Source organism: Heptranchias perlo, unplaced genomic scaffold (assembly GCF_035084215.1).
Source record: "Heptranchias perlo isolate sHepPer1 unplaced genomic scaffold, sHepPer1.hap1 HAP1_SCAFFOLD_204, whole genome shotgun sequence".
Lineage (NCBI taxonomy): Eukaryota > Metazoa > Chordata > Chondrichthyes > Hexanchiformes > Hexanchidae > Heptranchias > Heptranchias perlo.
In genome coordinates this window covers 199,409-219,791 of record NW_027139218.1, presented here as the reverse complement: position 1 = coordinate 219,791, position 20,383 = coordinate 199,409, and the positions used below count along the sequence as shown (strand labels likewise).

Sequence of the window (20,383 nt, the reverse complement as noted above, 5' to 3'; positions counted from 1 at the left end):
GCCAAGCAACATGCCCAGTCATGGGCCTGGCAACATGCCTAGCAATATGCCTAGTAACGGGCCTGGCAACATGCCTAGTAACAGGCCTAGCAACAAGCCTAGCAACAGGCTGAGCAACATGCTTAGTAACGAACCTAGCAACAGGCCTAGTAATGAGCCCAGCAACAGGCCGAGCAACTTGCCTAGTAACGAACCTAGCAACTTGTCTATAACGAGTACAGTAAAATGCCTAGCAAAATTCCTAGTATCGAACCTAGCAATATGCCGAGTAACTATGCCTAGACTTGTGCTCCAGAACTAGCTGCGCCTCGAGCCAAGCTGTTCCAGTACAGCTACAACTCTGGCATCTACCCGACAATGTGGAAAATTGCCCAGGTATGTCCTGTCCACAAAAAGCAGGACAAATCCAATCCGGCCAATTACTGCCCCATCAGTCCACTCTCAATCATCAGCAAAGTGATGGAAGGTGTCGTCGACAGTGCTATCAAGCGGCACTTACTCACCAATAACCTGCTCACCGATGCTCAGTTTGGGTTCCGCCAGGACCACTCGGCTCCAGACCTCATTACAGCCTTGGTCCAAACATGGACAAAACAGCTGAATTCCGGAGGTGAGGTGAGAGTGACTGCCCTTGACATCAAGGCAGCATTTGACCGAATGTGGCACCAAGGAGCCCTAGTAAAATTGAAGTCAATGGGAATCAGGGGGAAAAACTCTCCAGTGGCTGGAGTCATACCTAGCACAAATGAAGATGGTAGTGGTTGTTGGAGGCCAATCATCTCAGTCACAGGACATTGCTGCAGGAGTTCCTCGGGGCAGTGTCCTAGGCCCAACCATCTTCAGCTGCTTCATCAATGACCTTCCCTCCATCAGAAGATCAGAAATGGGGATGTTCGCTGATGATTGCACAGTGTTCAGTTCCATTCGCAACCCCTCAGATAATGAAGCAGTCCGAGCCCGCATGCAGCAAGACCTGGGCAACATCCAGGCTTGGGCCAATAAGTGTCAAGTAACATTCGCGCCAGACAAGTGCCAGGCAATGACCATCTCCAACAAAAGAGAGTTTAACCACCTCCCCTTGACATTCAACGGCATTACCATCGCCGAATCCCCCACCATCAACATCCTGGGGGTCACCATTGACCAGAAACCTAACTGGACCAGCCATATAAATAATGTGGCTACGAGAGCAGGTCAGAGGCTGGGTATTCTGCAGCGAGTGACTCACCTCCTGACTCCCCAAAGCCTTTCCACCATCTACAAGGCACAAGTCAGGAGTGTGATGGAATACTCTCCACTTGCCTGGATGAGTGCAGCTCCAACAACACTCAAGAAGCTCGACACCATCCAGGACAAATCAGCCCGCTTGATTGGCACCCCATCCACCACCCAAACATTCACTCCCTTCACCACCGGCGCACTGTGGCTGCAGTGTGCACCATCCACAGGATGCACTGCAGCAACTCGCCAAGGCTTCTTCGACAGCACCTCCCAAACCCGCGACCTCTACCACCTAGAAGGACAAGAGCAGCAGGCACATGGGAACAACACCACCTGCACGTTCCCCTCCAAGTCACACACCATCCCGACTTGGAAATATATCGCCGTTCCTTCATCGTCGCTGGGTCAAAATCCTGGAACTCCCTTCCTAACAGCATTGTGGGAGAACCTTCACCACACGGACTGCAGTGGTTCAAGAAGGCGGCTCACCACCACCTTCTCAAGGACAATTAGGGATGGGCAATAAATGCCGGCCTCGCCAGCGACGCCCACATCCCATGAACGAATAAAAAAAAATATGCCTAGTCGTGAGCCTAGCCCCTGCACACACTCACCATACACACACTCATTGAGAGATTGAGAGGGTGAAGAATGGACTCCCATTTCTGCAGCGTCTTTCATGACCTCAGGACGCCCCAAAGCGCTTTAAAGCCAGTGAAGTACTTTTGAAATGTAGTCACTGTTATAATGTAGGAAACGCGGCAGCCAATTTGTGCACAGCAAGATCCCACAAACAGCAATGAGATACTGACCAGATAATGTTGTATTAGTGATGTTGGTTCAGGGATAAATATTGACCAGGACGCTGGGGAAACTCCCCTGCTCTCCTACAAATAGTGGCTGTGGGATCGTTTACATCCACCTGAGGGCAGAGGGGGCCTAAGTTTAATGTCCTATCTGGAAGACGGTACCTGTGACAATGCAGCGCTCCCTCAGTACTGACCCTCCGACAGTGCAGCGCTCCCTCAGTACTGACCCTCCGACAGTGCAGCGCTCCCTCAGTACTGACCCTCCGACAGTGCAGCGCTCCCTCAGTACTGACCCTCCGACCGTGCAGCGCTCCCTCAGTACTGACCCTCCGACAGTGCAGCGCTCCCTCAGTACTGACCCTCTGACCGTGCAGCGCTCCCTCAGTACTGCCCCTCCGACAGTGCAGCGCTCCCTCAGTACTGACCCTCTGACCGTGCAGCGCTCCCTCAGTACTGACCCTCCGACAGTGCAGCGCTCCCTCAGTACTGACCCTCCGACAGTGCATAGAGTCATAGAGTCATAGAGTTATACAGCACGGATAGAGGCCCTTCGGCCCATCGTGTCCGCGTCGGCCATCAGCCCTGTCTACTCTAATCCCATATTCCAGCATTTGGTCCGTAGCCTTGTATGCTATGGCATTTCAAGTGCTCATCCAAATGCTTCTTGAATGTTGTGAGGGTTCCTGCCTCCACAACCCACTCAGGCAGTGAGTTCCAGACTCCAACCACCCTCTGGGTGAAAAAGTTCTTTCTTAAATCCCCTCTAAACCTCCCGTCTTTTACCTTGAATCTATGTCCCCTTGTTATAGAACCCTCAACGAAGGGAAAAAGCTCCTTAGTATCCATCCTATCTGTGCCCCTCATAATTTTGTACACCTCAATCATGTCCCCCCTCAGCCTCCTCTGCTCCAAGGAAAACAAACCCAATCCTCCCAGTCTCTCTTCATAGCTGAAGCGCTCCAGCCCTGGTAACATCCTGGTGAATCTCCTCTGCACCCTCTCCAAAGCAATCACATCCTTCCTGTAGTGTGGCGACCAGAACTGCACACAGTACTCCAGCTGTGGCCTAACCAGTGTTTTATACAGCTCCATCATAACCTCCTTGCTCTTATATTCTATGCCTCGGCTAATAAAGGCAAGTATCCCATATGCCTTCTTTACCACCTTATCTACCTGTTCCGCCGCCTTCAGGGATCTGTGAACTTGCACACCAAGATCCTTCTGACCCTCTGTCTTGCCTAGGGTCTTCCCATTCATTGTGTATTCCCTTGCCTTGTTCTTGTAACTTCCTCAAAGAACTCTAATAAATTAGTCAAACACGATTTCCCTTTCACAAAGCCGTGCTGACTCTGCCTGATTGCATTGAGATTTTCTAAGTGCCCTGCTGTACCTCCTTAATAATAGATTCTAGTATTTTCCCTATGATTGATGTTAAGCTAACTGGCCTGTAGTTTCCTGCTTTCTGTCTCCCTCCTTTCTTGAATGTAGGGGGCATGATTAAGAAATTTGCAGATGATACAAAAATTGTCCGTGTGGTTGATAGTGAGGAGGAAAGCTGTAGACTGCAGGAAGATATCAATGGACTGGTCAGGTGGGCAGAAAAGTGGCAAATGGAGTTCAATCCAGAGAAGTGTGAGGTAATGCATTTGGGGAGGGCAAACAAGGCAAGGGAATACACAATAAATGGGAGGATACTGAGAGGTGTCGAGGAAGTGAGGGACCTTGGAGTGCATGTCCACAGATCCCTGAAGGTAGCAGGACAGGTAGATAAGGTGGTTAAAATGGCATATGGGATACTTTCCATTATTAGCTGAGGCATAGAATATAAGAGCAGGGAGGTTATGCTGGAACTGTATAAAACACTGGTTAGGCCACAGCTTGAGTACTGTGTACAGTTCTGGTCACATTACAGGAAGGATGGAATTGCTCTAGAGAGGGTGCAGAGGAGATTTACGAGGATGTTGCCAGGAATGGAGAATTTTAGCTATGAGGAAAGATTAGATAGGCTGGGGTTGTTTTTCTTGGAACAGAGGAGGCTGAGGGGAGATTTAATTGAGGTGTATAAAATTATGAGGGGACAAGATAGAGTGGATAGGGAGGATCTATTTCCCTTTACAGAGAGGTCAATAACCAGGGGGCATAGATTTAAAGTGATTGGTGGAAGGATTAGAGAGGAGCTGAGGAGAATGTTTTCCCCCAGAGGGTGGTGGGGGTCTGGAACTCACTGCCTGAGAGGGTGGGAGAGGCAGAAACCCTCAACTCATTTAAAAAGTACTTGGATGTGCACCTGAAGAGCCGAAACCTACAGGGCTACGGACCAAGTGCTGGAAAGTGGGATTAGGCCGGGGGGCTCGTTTCTCAGCCGCGCGGACACGATGGGCCGAATGGCCTCCTTCTGTGCCGTAAATTTTCTATGATTTCTATGATTCTATGATTCTAGAGGAGTTACATTCGCTATTTTCCAATCTGATGGCACCCTTCCAGAATCTAGGGAATTTTGGAAAATTAATACAAATGCATCTACCATCTCTGCAGCCACTTCTTTTAAGACCCGAGGATGAAGTCCGTCAGGACCTGGGGATTTGTCAGCTTTTAGTTCTAATAATTTTTTCAGAACCCTTTCCCTGGTGATTGTAAATGTTTTAAGTTCCTCCCTCCCTTTCACCTCTTGATTCACAATTATTTCTGGCATGTTATTTGTATCCTCTACAGTGAAGACGGACGCAAAATATCTGTTCAATTCATCCGCCATTTCCTTATTCTCCATTATTAATTCCCCAGACTCTCTCTCTAGAGGACCAATGCTCACTTTACTCACTCTTTTCCTTTTTAAATACCTGTAAAATTGGGCTCATCCCCAAAAATCTGGTGTAACTTTCCCGGGAATCTGTTGGGTCCTGATCTTAAATAGAGGTTTGTGCAGTGGGGTCGGGTGGAGCAGAGCTGGGGGCTTTGCATGGGTCAGATACCTCCCTGCCCATTGGGAGTTGGGGATCGAGGCCAGATTGGTGGCCACTGACTAACCCGTCTCTTTATCCTGGTCACAGACGCTCTTATTGGCTCGGAGATCACCAAGGTGACAGGAAACGATGTGGATTCTGGCCCTGTGTTGTCCTACACACTCCTCACAGACAGCGACAAGTTCAGCATCAATCGCTACCGAGGGATTGTCTCACTCTCAGGTGCCCTGGACTTCGAGCAGTGCAGCTGGTATCTGCTCACCGTCCATTCCTCCGACTCCAAGCACCACACTGAGGCAAATCTCACCATCGTGATCGAGGACGTGAACGACAATCCCCCCATCTTTGTCCAGGATTTGTACCAGGTGAGAGAGAGCCTCCTGATCCCCACCCTCACAACTGAGACACACACGGGCTGTACAGGAGCTCAAACTGAGACACACACGGGCCGTACAGGACCTCAAACTGAGACACACACGGGCCGTACAGGAGCTCAAACTGAGACACACACGGGCCGTACAGGACCTCAAACTGAGACACACACGGGCCGTACAGGAGCTCAAACTGAGACACACACGGGCCGTACAGGACCTCAAACTGAGACACACACGGGCCGTACAGGACCTCAAACTGAGACACACACGGGCCGTACAGGAGCTCAAACTGAGACACACACGGGCCGTACAGGAGCTCAAACTGAGACACACACGGGCCGTACAGGACCTCAAACTGAGACACACACGGGCCGTACAAGAGCTCAAACTGAGACACACACGGGCCGTACAAGAGCTCAAACTGAGACACACACGGGCCGTACAGGAGCTCAAACTGAGACACACACGGGCCGTACAAGAGCTCAAACTGAGACACACACGGGCCGTACAGGAGCTGACGGGAGTTAATAATGCCCTTCTATCTGCTGGTTACTGTACATTTCAGGAGTTGTGTGTCGGGACTGTAATATCTGGGAGTCTGTGGACAGCCAGACTGTCCTGGATTGCCACATCTGCAGGAAATGTCTCTGCCTTGAGTCACTGGCTCAGAGTCCTTGAGCTGGAGCGCGAGTTAGAGACACTCCGACACGTAGCTCAGCCGGGTAATGGGAACCAAGGGGAGTAGAGATGGAGGTCCCGCAGACACTGCTCCCATCCAACAAGTACAAAGTACTTGATCCCTTTGAGAATAAGGATGAAGGCTGTGGGGAGGATGCCCAGAATGCTAACCATGGCACCGTGGGGCATGAGGCAGTCCCAGGTGGGGGGAGGAGTGAATAGAAAGGATGTTGTCATAGGGGATTCGATAATTAGTGGGATAGATAGCGTCCTCTGCAGTCGCGACCAAGAGTCCAGGAGGTGTGTTGCCTGCCTGGTGCAAGGGCAAAGGACATCTCGGAGCAACTGGAGAGGAATTTGGAAAGGGAGGGGGAGGATCCAGTTGTCCTGGTCCACGTCGGCACCAGTGACATACGGAAGAACAAGGAGGAGGTCCTGCTAAGAGAATATCAGAAGCTAGGAACTAAATTTAAAAACTAGGACCTCACAGGTGGTAATCTCGGGATTGCTACTCGAGCCACGTGCTAATTGGCCCAGGAATAGGCAAATCAGAAAGGTGAATGCGTGGCTGAAAGAGAGGTGTGGGAAGGAGGGGGTCCATTTCATAGAATCATAGAACCATAGAAAGGTTACAGCACAGAAGGAGGCCCTTTGGCCCATCGAGTCTGTGCTGGCTCTATGCAAGAGCAATCCAGCTAGTCCCACTCCCCCGCCCTTTCCCCGTAGCCCTGCAAATTCTTTTCTTTCAAATACTTATCCAGTTCCCTTTTGAAGGCCATGATTGAATCTGCCTCCACCACCCCCTCGGGCAGTGCATTCCAGATCCGAACCACTCGCTGTGTAAAAAAGTTTTTCCTCATGTCACCTTTTGTTCTTTGGCCAATCACCTTAAATCTATGTCCTCTGGTTCTTGACCCTTCCGCCAATGGGAACAGTTTCTCTCTATCTACTCTGTCCAGACCCTTCATGATTTTGAACACCTCGATCAAATCTCCTCTCAACCTTCTCTGCTCTAATGATGTGGAGATGCCGGTGATGGACTGGGGTTAACAATTGTAAACAATTTTACAACACCAAGTTATAGTCCAACGATTTTATTTTTAATCCCACAAGCTTTCGGGGGCTTTCCCCTTCCTCAGGCGGTGTGGAAATGACAATTTCGAATCCTTCGCATTTTAAAATCACATAACAAAGCCTGGTGATTACTGCCCATTGCCAAGGCAATCACAGTGAGCAGACAGAAAGGTGTCACCTAAAAGGCCACTGAATATACAACCCCCCAAAAAAAAGGAGAGAGAGACAGAACGAAGACAGTCAATGACCCGTTGTATTAAAAACAGATAACATTTGTTCGCTGGTGGGGTTACGTGTAGTGTGACATGAACCCAAGATCCCGGTTGAGGCCGTCCTCATGGGTGCGGAACTTGGCTATTAATTTCTGCTCGACGATTTTGCGTTGTCGTGTGTCTCGAAGGCTGCCTTGGAGTACGTTTACCCGAAGGTCGGTGGCTGAATGTCCATGACTGCTGAAGTGTTCCCCGACTGGGAGGGAACCCTCCTGTTTGGCGATTGTTGCACGGTGTCCGTTCATCCGTTGTCGCAGCGTCTGCATGGTCTCGCCAATGTACCATGCTCTGGGGCATCCTTTCCTGCAACGTATGAGGTAGACAACGTTGGCCGAGTCACAGGAGTATGAACCATGCACCCGGTGGGTGGTGTCCTCTCGTGTGATGGTGGTATCTGTGTCGATGATCTGGCATGTCTTGCAGAGGTTACCGTGGCAGGGTTGTGTGGCGTCGTGGACGCTGTTCTCCTGAAGGCTGGGTAATTTGCTGCGAACGATGGTCTGTTTGAGGTTGGGTGGCTGTTTAAAGGCGAGCAGTGGAGGTCTGCTCTAAGGAGAACAATTCCAGCTTCTCCAGTCTATCCACGTAACTAAAGTCCCTCATCCCTGGAATCATTCTAACAAATCTCTTCTGCACCCTCTCTAAGGCCTTCACATCTTTCCTAAAGTGCGGTGCCGAGAATCATACTCCAGTTGTGGCCGAACCAGTGTTTTATAAAGGTTCAACATGACTTCCATACTTTTGTACTCTATGCCTCTATTTATAATGCCCAGGATCCCGTATGCTTTTTTAGCCACTTTCTCAACCTGTCATCTTCAACGATTTGTGCACATATACCCTCAGATCTCTCTGTTCCTGGACCCCTTTTAGAGTTGTGCCCTCTCGTTTATATTTGTCTCTCCTCGTTCTTCCTACTGAAATGTATCACTTCGCATTTTTCTGTGTTAAATTTCACCTGCCACCTGTCTGCCCATTCCACCAGCCTGTCTAAGATAAGGTTTAAGATAAAGATTGAGAAGGACATAAGTAAATTGGAAAAAAGCTGGTTTTCAGAGGATGAGAATGGACCTAGGGAAAATAAACTGGGAAAATTTACTGACCAGCAAAGAAATAGAACAACAGTGGGAAATATTTAAAACGGCGATCAATAGAGTCCAGGAGAAATATATCCCACTGAAAAGCAAGAAGAAACGAGCCAGTAATGACACACCATGTAAAGAAATAAAGGCAAAATTGAAACTAAGGGAAAAGGCAAACACTGAGTACATAGACAATAAAGGAGAGGATGACAAAAGGGAATATGAAGAGATTAGGAAAGAAGTTAAAAAAAATTAGGAAAGCAAAGAGAAACCACAAAATTAAATTATCATGGAATATAAAAAGAAATAGTGAAGTAATCTACAAACAAATAAATAACAAAAGAGTAATCAGGATAGGGATAGGGATAGGGATCGGGATAGGGATAGGGATAGGGATCGGGATCGGGATAGGGATAGGGATAGGGATCGGGATAGGGATAGGGATCGGGATCGGGATAGGGATAGGGATAGGGATAGGGATCGGGATAGGGATAGGGATAGGGATAGGGATCGGGATAGGGATAGGGATAGGGATCGGGATAGGGATCGGGATAGGGATCGGGATAGGGATAGGGTCACTAAGGGATACACACGATAAACTCACAGGTAATGACAGTGAAATGGCAGAAATGACATTTAAGATAGAAAGGGGAGATAATCAAACTTAGAGAGGTTAAAACCCCTGGTCCGGATGGAATGCATCTGCACATATTAAAAGAAGTTAGGGAAGAGATAGCAGAGGCACTATTACATATATATAAAAATTCACTGGAAAAGGGAATAGTGCCAGAGGACTGGCCGACAGATAATGTGATTCCTATATTTAAAAACAGAGATAGAACAAGTCCAGGGAACTATAGACCAATTAGATTAACGTCGATGGTAGGAAAGATAATGGAATCTTTACTCAAAGATATAATAGCAAAACATCCAGAAACTAAAGATATAATAAAGAGTGAAATGCACGGATTTCGGAAGGGAAGGTCCTGCTTGACCGAACTTATTGAATTCTTTGAAGAAGTAACAGAAAGAGTAGACAAGGGTAATGTAGTAGATGTAATATAGTTGGATTTTCAAAAGGCCTTTGATAGTAGACTCATGATTAAGGTCAGAGCATGTGGGGTCATGGGACAGGTAGCAGAATGGGTAGCAAACTGGCTACAAAACAGAAAACAAAGAGTAGGGGTTAAGGGTAGCAACTCAGACTGGCAAAAGGTGGGAAGTGGTGTTCCACAGGGATCGGTGCTGGGACCACTGTTGGTCATAATTTACATTAACGATTTGGACTCGGGAATCGGAAGTGCAATTTCAAAATTTGTGGATGACACCAAATTGGGGGGTACAGTTAATACAGTGTCTGTAAGTTATGATAGAGTGCAGTGCTTGGTATGGTGCCAGTAAGTTACACTGGAGTGCGGTGGTTGGTACGGTGTCTGTAAGTTACGATAGAGTGCAGTGCTTGGTATGGTGCCAGTAAGTTACACTGGAGTGCGGTGGTTGGTACGGTGTCTGTAAGTTACGATGCAGTGTAGTGGTTGGTATGATGGTTAAGTTGTAAGGGACTACTGAGGTTGGTACGGTGTTTGTAAGTTACGATGGAGTGCGGTGTCTAAGTTAAGATGGAGTGCGGTGGTTAAGAAAATAAGAACTAGGAGCAGGAGTAGGCCATTCGGCCCCTCGAGCCTGCTCCGCCATTCAATCAGATCATGGCTGATCTTTGACCTCAACTCCACTTTCCCGCCCGATCCCCATAGCCGATGATTCCCCTAGAGTCCAAAAATCTATCGATCTCAGCCTTGAATATATTCAGTGACTGAGCATCCACAGCCCCCTGGGGTAGAGAATTCCAAAGATTCATAACCTTCTGCATGAAGAAATTCCTCAGTCTTGAATGGCCGACTCCTTATCCTGAGACTATGCCCTCTAGTTCTAGACTCTCCAGCCAGGGGAAACAATCTCTCAGCATCTACCCTGTGAAGCCCCCTCAGAATCTTGTATGTTTCAATGAGATCACCTCTCATTCTTCTAAACTCCAGACAGTTAAGGCCCATTCTACTCAATCTCTCCTCATAGGACAACCATAGAACCATAGAACCATCGAACAGATACAGCACAGGAGGGGGCCATTCGGCCCATCGTGTCCGCGCCAGCTCAAAGAACAACCAGGTGCCCATTCTAATCCCACCTTCCAGCACCCGGTCTGTAGCCCTGCAGCTTACAGCACTTTAGGTGCAGGTCCAGGTACTTTTTGAAAAGAGTTGAGGGTCCCTGCCTCTACCACCAATTCGGGCAGCGAATTCCATACACCCACCACCCTCTGGGTAAAAAAGTTTTTCCTCATGTCCCCTCTAATCCTTCCGCCAATCAGCTTAAATCTATGTCCTCTAGTTCTTGAACTCTCCGCTAGGGGAAACAGGTACTTCCTGTCTACTCTATCTGGGCCCCTCATAATTTTGTACACCTCAATCAAGTCTCCCCTCAGCCTCCTCTGCTGCGAGGAAAACAACCCCAGCCTATCCAATCTCTCCTCGTAGCTGCAATTTCCAAGCCCTGGCAACATTCTTGTAAATCTTCTCTGCACTCTCTCCAGAGAAATTACGTCCTTCATGTAATAAATCCCTCTCATCCCAGGAATCAATCCAGTGAATCTTCATTGCACCGCCTCGAAGGCAAGTATATCCTTCCTGATAAGGAGACCAAAACTGTACACAGTGCTCCAGGTGAGGTCTCACCAAATCCCTGTACAATTGTAGCAAGACTTCCTTACTCTTGTACTCCAACCCCTTGCAATAAAGGCCAACATGTTTGTTTTCCTAATTGCTTGCTGTACCTGCATACTAACTTTTTGTGTTTCTTGTATAAGGACACCCAAATCTCTCTGAACACCAACATTTAATAGTTTCTCACCATTTAAAAATATTCTGTTTTTTTTTCTTCTTACCAAAGTGAATAACCTCACATTTCCCCACATTATACTCCATCTGCCACCTTCTTGCCCACTCACTTAACCTGTCTATATCCCTTTGCAGACTCTTTGTGTCCTCCTCACAGCTTACTTTCCCACCTAACTTTGTATCGTCAGCAAACTTGGATACATTACACTCGGTCCCTTCATCTAAGTCATTAATATAGATTGTAAATAGCTGAGGCCCAAGCACTGATCCTTGTGGTACCCCACTAGTTACAGCCTGCCAACCTGAGAATGACCCGTTTATCCCTACTCTCTGTTTTCTGTCCTTTAACCAATCCTCAATCCATGCTAATATATTATCCCCAACCCCATGAGCCCTTATCTTGTGTAACAACTTTTAATGTGGCACCTTATCGAATGCCTTTTGAAAATCCAAATATACGACATCCACTGGTTCCCCTTTATCTACCCTGCTAGTTACATCCTCAAAAAACACTAATAAATTTGCCAAACACAATTTCCCCTTCATAAAACCATGTTGACTCTGCCTAATCATATTATGATTTTCTAAGTGTCCTGTTACCACTTCCTTAATAATGGATTCCAGCATTTTCTCAATGACCAATGTCAGGCTAACTGGCCTGTAGTTCCCTGTTTTCTCTCTCTCCTTCCTTTCTTGAATAGCTGCCTTCCAATCCACTGGGACCGTTCCAGAATCTATGGAATTTTGGAAGATCACAACCAATGCATCCACTATCTCTGCAGCCACCTCTTTTAGAACCCTCGGATGTAGGTCATCAGGTCCGGGGGATTTATCGGCTTTTAGTCCCATTAATTTGTCCAATATTTTTTCTCTACTGATATTAAGTGTTTTAAGTTCCTCCCTCTCATTTACCCCTTGGTTCCCCACTATTTCTGGAATGTTTTTTGTGTCTTGTACTCTGAAGACAGATACAAAATATTTGTTTAACACATCTGCCATTTCCTGATTCCCCATTATAATTTCTCCTGTCTCAGCCTCTAGGGGACCAACGTTTACTTTTGCTATTCTCTTCCTTTTTACATACTTGTAGAAGCTCTCACAATCTGTTTTTATATTTCTTGCTAGTTTACTTTCATATTCTATTTTCTCCCTTTTTATCAATTTTTTGGTTGTCCTTTGTTGGTTTCTAAAACTTTCCCAATCCTCAGGCTTACTGCTCTTCTTGGCAACATTATACGCCTCTTCTTTTAATCTGATATTCTTCTTAACTTCTTTAGTTAGCCACGGGTGGATCACTTTTCCCATTTTTATTTCTCAGTGGAATGTATATTTGTTGAGAATATTGAAATATTTCTTTAAATGTTTGCCATTGCTTTTCAACTGTCAAACCCTTTAATCTAATTTCCCAATCTACCTTTGCCAACTCGCCCCTCATACCTATGTAATTGGCTTTATTTAAGTTTAAGACTCTAGTTGCTGACTTAAGTACGTTACTTTCAAACTCAATGTGAAATTCTATCATATTATGATCACTCTTCCCCAGAGGATCTCTGTGAGATTACTAATTAACCCTGTCTCATTACATAATACAAGATCTAAAATAGCCTGTTCCCTGATTGGTTCAATGACGTATTACTCTAGGAAACTGTCTCGAATACATTCCATAAATTCATCCTCCAAACTACCTTTGCCAATTTGATTTGCCCAGTCTATATGAAGTTTAAAGTCCCTCATGATTACTGCATTACCTTTGTTACAAGCTCCTATTATTTCATGATTAATACTCTGTCCAATAGTATTACTACTATTAGGGGGGCCTATAAATTACTCCCACCAGTGTTTTCTGCCCTTTGTTATTTCTTATTTCTACCCATACTGATTCTACTTTCTGATCTTCCGAGCCGAGATCCTTTCTCACCACTGTCCTTATATCATTCTTTATTATTGATTGGTACGGTGCCTGTAAGTTATGATGGAGTGTGGTTGTTGGTACGGTGTCTAAGTTACAATGGAATGTGATGGTTGGTACGGCATCTGTAAGTTACGATGGAGTGCGGTGGTTGGTACGGTGTCTGTTACGATAGAGTGCGGTGGTTCATACAGTGTCTGTAAGTTACGGTGGAGCGCAATGGAAGGTACAGTGTCTGTAAGTTACAATGGAGTGTGATGTTTGGTACGGTGTCTGTAAGTTAAGATGGAGTGTGGTGGTTTGTACAGTGTCTGTAAGTTACAATGGAGTGCAGTAGTTGGTACGATGCCGAAGTTAAGATGGAATACAGTGGTTGGTACGGTGTCTGTAAGTTATGATAGAGTGTGGTGGTTCCTATAGTGTCTGTAAGTTACGATGGAGTGCGGTTGTTGGTACGGTGTCTGTAAGTTACGATGGAGTGTGATGGTTGGTACGGTGTCTGTAAGTTACGATGGAGTGCGGTGGTTGGTACGGTGTCTGTAAGTTACGATGGAGTGCGGTGGTTGGTACGGTGTCTGTAAGTTACGATGGAGTGTGATGGTTGGTATGGTGTCTGTAAGTTACGATGGAGTGCGGTTGTTGGTACGGTGTCTGTAAGTTACGATGGAGTGTGATGGTTGGTACGGTGTCTGTAAGTTACGATGGAGTGCGGTGGTTGGTACGGTGTCTGTAAGTTACGATGGAGTGCGGTGGTTGGTACGGTGTCTGTAAGTTACGATGGAGTGCGGTGGTTGGTACGGTGTCTGTAAGTTACGATGGAGTGCGGTGGTTGGTACGGTGTCTGTAAGTTACGATGGAGTGCGGTGGTTGGTACGGTGTCTGTAAGTTACGATGGAGTGTGATGGTTGGTACGGTGTCTGTAAGTTACGATGGAGTGCGGTGGTTGGTACGGTGTCTGTAAGTTACGATGGAGTGCGGTGGTTGATAAGATCTCGTTCTGTGATCAGGCATTTCTGACGGTTTGGCTCTTTGATCAGGTGACCATGTCGGAGTTCGTAACCCGGGGCAGCATCGTGGTGACCGTGACGGCAACTGACAGAGACTCCGGAGAAAATGGTCAAATTATTTACAGGCTGATGTCACCGGCGAACGGTGCATTTTCCATCGACCCCCACAGTGGTAGGTGGTGGGGGATGGGAGGGGTGAGGGGGGGGTGAGGGGGGGGTGAGGGAGTGGGGGGTGGGGGATGGGAGGGGTGAGGGGGGGTTGGGGGAGTGGGGGGTGGGGGATGGGAGGGGTGAGGGGGGGTGGGGAGGGAGTGGGGGAGGGAGGGGTGAGGGGGGGTTGGGGGAGTGGGGGGTGGGGGATGGGAGGGGTGAGGGGGGGTTGGGGGAGTGGGGGGTGGGGGATGGGAGGGGTGAGGGGGGGTTGGGGGAGTGGGGGGTGGGGGATGGGAGGGGTGGGGGGGTTGGGGGAGTGGGGGGTGGGGGATGGGAGGGGTGGGGGGGTTGGGGGAGTGGGGGGTGGGGGAGGGAGTCGGGGGAGGGGGTGGTCCCAGGCTGAGGGCCTGGTTTTGTGCCCTGAGGTTCAAGTTATTGTGTTTTCGGTTTCAGGGACGCTGTTTACTGTCCGAGGGATGAACTTCGATGTCTCCCAGCCCACGGTGGAAGTGGTGATTGAGGCTCGAGACCAAGGGTCACCGGCTCTTTCCTCTTTCACCACGGTCCAGATCCAGGTCCTGGACGTCAATGACCACACGCCCTACTTCAGTCAGGCGGGGTACACGGCCCATGTTCTGGAGGACCTGCTCCCTGGCAGCATCATCCTCACCTTTGAGGCAATTGACAGTGACTCATCACGGGAAAACAGCGGCTTGGATTATACCATTGTGAGCGGGAATACGGCCAATGTTTTCCAAATCGAGAGCAGTGTGCGGTTTATGGACGGACGGTTCAAGACCGTGGGCTCCATTGTCCTGCTCGATGGGCTGGATTTCGAAGCGGTCTCCATGTACAATTTGACCATCGCTGCATCAGACCGTGGCATCCCACAGCACAGCACCACCATGTCCGCCATTATAATAGTCCAGGATGTGAACGATAACTCGCCGGTCTTTAATCGGACAGAGTACAAAGTGACTGTGAGTGAAAGTGTTGCGGTGGGGACTGAGATTGTCCGCGTGGCCGCTCATGATCCAGATTCTGGTCCGAACGCTGCCCTTCGCTTTACCATCACCTCTGGGGATGAGAACCAACAGTTTCAGGTGAGTGAGTTGACAGGAATTGTGAAACTCGTGCAGTCCCTGGACCGAGAAATACGAGCTCGACATATCTTCATCATCCAGGTGACCGACAGCCAGAGTCCTCACACTAACTTCGCCTTGGTCCCATTGACAGTGGAAGTCAAGGATGTTAATGACAATCACCCGTTTTTCCCCGTGGAATCGCTGAGCGTCAATATCCTGGAGAACCTGCCTGCACACACACTGGTCACTAAAGTCCACGCCATCGACTTCGATACTGGGATATTCGGGGAGCTGCACTACTCAATAATCAGCCAACCAGTCTCCCAGTTGGGCATCGGTCAAGGCAAAGACATTTTTTACATTAACCAAACCACGGGGGAACTGCGCACTATACTGACCTTCGACTTCGAAAAGCTCAATTGGTTCCGAGTTGTGGTGAAAGCGGTGGATTCTGGGAATTCCTCGGCCACTGTCACTGTCCAAGTCCGTATCACGGGTGAAGATGAATATGATCCCGTGTTTGTCAATCCAACATACAGTTTCACCGTCCCAGAGAATGCGAAGAAGGGTCAGAGCATTGGGCAGGTGATGGCCACTGATGAGGATGGAGGGCTGGATGGCGTCGTTCTCTACTCTCTATTGACACCGTCACAATATTTTGAAGTCAACAAGACCACAGGCGACATTATTCTGAAAATGGACAGTCAGAGACACCAGAGCAAGCGGTCAAAGAGAGAAACACGGACAATGACTCTCAACATCCAAGCTAAGAGCCCATTGGCTACTTCTAGGTCCACCATCACCCAGGCAAGTATTGACATTACACAGACCTCCTTCGGGTTGGCTCCCGAGGTGAACTTGCTGCTGATCGTTGCCTTGGCAGCGTCACTGGGCGTTGGAGGAATGCTCGCCATCATTGGCCTGACACTAGTCATCATACGAGCCCGACGGAGGAAGAATCACGAAGAAAGCAGCTCACAACTCAACAACATTCAAGACAACACGTTGCAGAAATTGGGAGCGGATGATGCCACACTGCCGGCTAGTGACCGTATCTACCACCAAACATTGCCAGGATACTCGGACAAAGTCAGTGTGGTGGGCGGCCCATACAGCAGGGGAGATTCAATAGACCCCTCGCACTCCAGTGGCCGTGGGTCGGCGGAGGCAGCGGAGGACGATGAGATTCGGATGATAAACGAGTATCCAAGGGTGAGCAGCATCACCTCCTCTATGCAGGAACAGGTGTCCACTCGTGGCCCTGACTCTGGCATCCAGCAAGATGCTGACCAGATGTCTGACATCTCCACTGATCCAGGGCTGGAGTGGTTTAAGCACAAGAAAAGTAGCAGCCTCCTGATACCAGGGCAGCAGCAGGTATATAGAGAGGATGGAGGTGGATACGTGGGGTCGGGAGTGGGGTTAGGGGTTTCTCACACCAAGGACTATGTCTTTGCTGAAGATGGGCGTCCAGCAGTCCAAGGATCACTCACAGCCATCGTCGCCAGTGATGAGGAGCTGAGAGGCAGCTACAACTGGGACTATCTCCTCAACTGGTGCCCCCAGTTCCAGCCATTGGCCAATGTCTTCACCGAGATCGCTAGGCTCAAGGACGAGAGTGCACCTCGTAAACACTTCCAGGCAAAACCCAAGGTGAACCCCAAACCCCGCATCGATCCTCCTCCTCTCATTACCTCCGTGGCCCACCCCAACGCCATGTCCGTGCCCCCTCGCCTGGCAGTCGGCAGAACCCATAGTCATGTGCCAGCGATGCCACGCTCCCCCATCACCAGTGATGCGTCCATAGCATCGGCAGCCATGTCTCCCAGCTTCTCCCCCTCACTATCGCCCCTGGCCGCTCGCTCACCTGCTGTATCTCCGTTCGATGTTTCCCAAGGACCCTCAACCTCAATTATTAGCACCGAACATTCCTTAGACAATCCTGAGGAAGCAGAACTACGAATTTAATCCTCCACTTTGCCAACCACCAATGGCCTTTGACTCACAACTCATGAGGTGCAGTGATTGGCCGAGATCGCCGGTGAAAAGGCCTAAACATTGTGGCTTTGTGTAAAGAAATTGAAAGAAATAGACAACTTCAGTGTAAGGATAAATCACGGAACATTCCGGCTTCCAGTGAGTCTACAGAATAAAATCTGCAGTTAATTCATCAGCACCTGGAGATTAGACACAACCTAATTCAGAATCTCAGGGGACTGAGGCCTGGATCAGAAAAATGCCAGATAGGTGGAACAGGAGGCACTCATCGGAGGTTGGGGTTAAATAAATTGATGGGACAGTGTAGAGGGAACTTTACTCTGTATCTAACCCTGTACCTGACCCTGGGAGTGTTTGATGGGACAGTGTAGAGGGAGCTTTACTCTGTATCTAACCCTGTACCTGCCCTGGGAGTGTTTGATGGGACAGTGTAGAGGGAGCTTTACTCTGTATCTAACCCTGTACCTGCCCTGGGAGTGTTTGATGGGACAGTGTAGAGGGAGCTTTACTCTGTATCTAATCCTGTACCTGCCCTGGGAGTGTTTGATGGGACAGTGTAGAGGGAGCTTTACTCTGTATCTAACCCTGTACCTGACCCTGGGAGTGTTTGATGGGACAGTGTAGAGGGAGCTTTACTCTGTATCTAACCCTGTACCTGCCCTGGGAGTGTTTGATGGGACAGTGTAGAGGGAGCTTTACTCTGTATCTAATCCTGTACCTGCCCTGGGAGTGTTTGATGGGACAGTGTAGAGGGAGCTTTACTCTGTATCTAACCCTGTACCTGACCCTGGGAGTGTTTGATGGGACAGTGTAGAGGGAGCTTTACTCTGTATCTAACCCTGTACCTGCCCTGGGAGTGTTTGATGGGACAGTGCAGAGGGAGCTTTACTCTGTATCTAACCCTGTACCTGCCCTGGGAGTGTTTGATGCGACAGTGTGGAGGGAGCTTTACTCTGTATCTAACCCTGTACCTGCCCTGGGAGTGTTTGATGCGACAGTGCAGAGGGAGCTTTACTCTGTATCTAACCCTGTACCTGCCCTGGGAGTGTTTGATGCGACAGTGCAGAGGGAGCTTTACTCTGTATCTAACCCTGTACCTGCCCTGGGAGTGTTTGATGCGACAGTGCAGAGGGAGCTTTACTCTGTATCTAACCCTGTACCTGCCCTGTTTGATGGGACCTCCCAGGTGTGATTTGATGACATAGTTTGACCATTCGCCCATCACATTGGCTATTGAGCTCCCTTAAGCAGAGAGCAGAGTCACGATATGGAGACCAATCACCTCTACACAGGCTCTCCAATCCCCAGGCACTCTCTGAGTTTCCTCAGTCCCAGTTCTCTGTCCCTCCAGTCCCCCACTCTCAGGGCTGAAATTTTTGTACCTTTCACAAATCTCGCTCTCCTCCGAGGGTTCAGGAAGAGAGTTCGGTGTCTGTTTGAAATCTGAGGAAGTTTGCCCTGGGTCATCGTCCTGCACCATCAGCTTCTGAGTAAAAGATACCGATTCATGGAGCTGTTTTCAGGTGAATGCTCAAGTATTCGAAAGACTAAAGTGAATCTAAAAATTAATGGAAGGCTGTCGAGACACGAGGAGTTACATGTTTGAGCGAAAGTGTAGATGTTTATAGGGTTAAGGGTCGGGTTAGGGTTCGGGTTCGGGTTAGGGTTCGGGTTAGGGTGAGTTTATAACCCTGATGGTGGTTACAGTTTGGATTAGGATATAGTTAGGTTTAGCTTAGGATTAGGGTTAAGGTCAGGTTTAGGGTGAGCTCATAACCCTGATCCCAGTCCCAATTTGGAGTTTCCCATTAAGGAGAGGAAAATACAATTTTCATATTTAAACTCTTGTAATTTTGTTAATATTGGAAATTCCCTTTTCCCAGTTAACTCTTCTCTCAGGTACTTTGACATCCTGTAACGAATGAAAGAATTCACTGCCTGGGAAATGCTGGTCCAGTCCCAGAGCACAATATCCATTTATCAAATACACAATTACCTGCACCGCAGTGTGGCAAGGATTCCCTCCCCTCACCCCTGAACTCTCCCCCCACCCCTGAACTCTCCCCTCACCCCTGAACTCTCCCCTCACCCCTGAACTCTCCCCTCACCCCTGAACTCTCCCCTCACCCTTGAACTCTCCCCTCACCCCTGAACTCTCCCCTCACCCCTGAACTCTCCCCTCACCCCTGAACTCTCCCCCCACCCCTGAACTCTCCCCCCACCCCTGAACTCTCCCCCCACCCCTGAACTCTCCCCTCACCCCTGAACTCTCCTCTCACCCCTGAACTCTCCCCCCACCCCTGAACTCTCCCCTCACCCCTGAACTCTCCCCCCACCCCTGAACTCTCCCCTCACCCCTGAACTCTCCCCTCACCCCTGAACTCTCCCCTCACCCCTGAACTCTCCCCTCACCCCTGAACTCTCCCCCCACCCCTGAACTCTCCCCTCACCCCTGAACTCTCCCCTCACCCCTGAACTCTCCCCCCACCCCTGAACTCTCCCCTCACCCCTGAACTCTCCCCCCACCCCTGAACTCTCCCCCCACCCCTGAACTCTCCCCCCACCCCTGAACTCTCCCCTCACCCCTGAACTCTCCCCTCGCCCCTGAACTCTCCCCTCGCCCCTGAACTCTCCCCTCACCCCTGAACTCTCCCCCCACCCCTGAACTCTCCCCTCACCCCTGAACTCTCCCCTCGCCCCTGAACTCTCCCATCGTCCCTGAACTCTCCCCTCACACCTGAACTCTCCCCTCACCCCTGAACTCTCCCCCCACCCTGAAATCTCCCCCCACCCTGAACTCTCCCCCCACCCTGAACTCTCCCCCCACCCCTGAACTCTCCCCCCACCCCTGAACTCTCCCCTCACCCCTG

General features: G+C 49.1%; 1 protein-coding gene across 1 annotated transcript in view; it reads left to right on the top strand.

Annotated features, from left to right (window-relative positions):
- LOC137310055 (protocadherin-16-like) overlaps positions 1–18,134 on the top strand; it is a 351,469-nt gene extending 333,335 nt beyond the window's left edge. The window contains exons 18-20 of the mRNA XM_067978016.1: positions 5,078–5,355; positions 14,308–14,449; positions 14,884–18,134. Coding sequence (XP_067834117.1) covers positions 5,078–5,355; positions 14,308–14,449; positions 14,884–17,483 — 3,020 coding nt within the window. The 3' untranslated portion in view covers positions 17,484–18,134. The remainder of the gene's footprint in view (positions 1–5,077; positions 5,356–14,307; positions 14,450–14,883) is intronic.
- Positions 18,135–20,383: the final 2,249 nt, after the last annotated feature.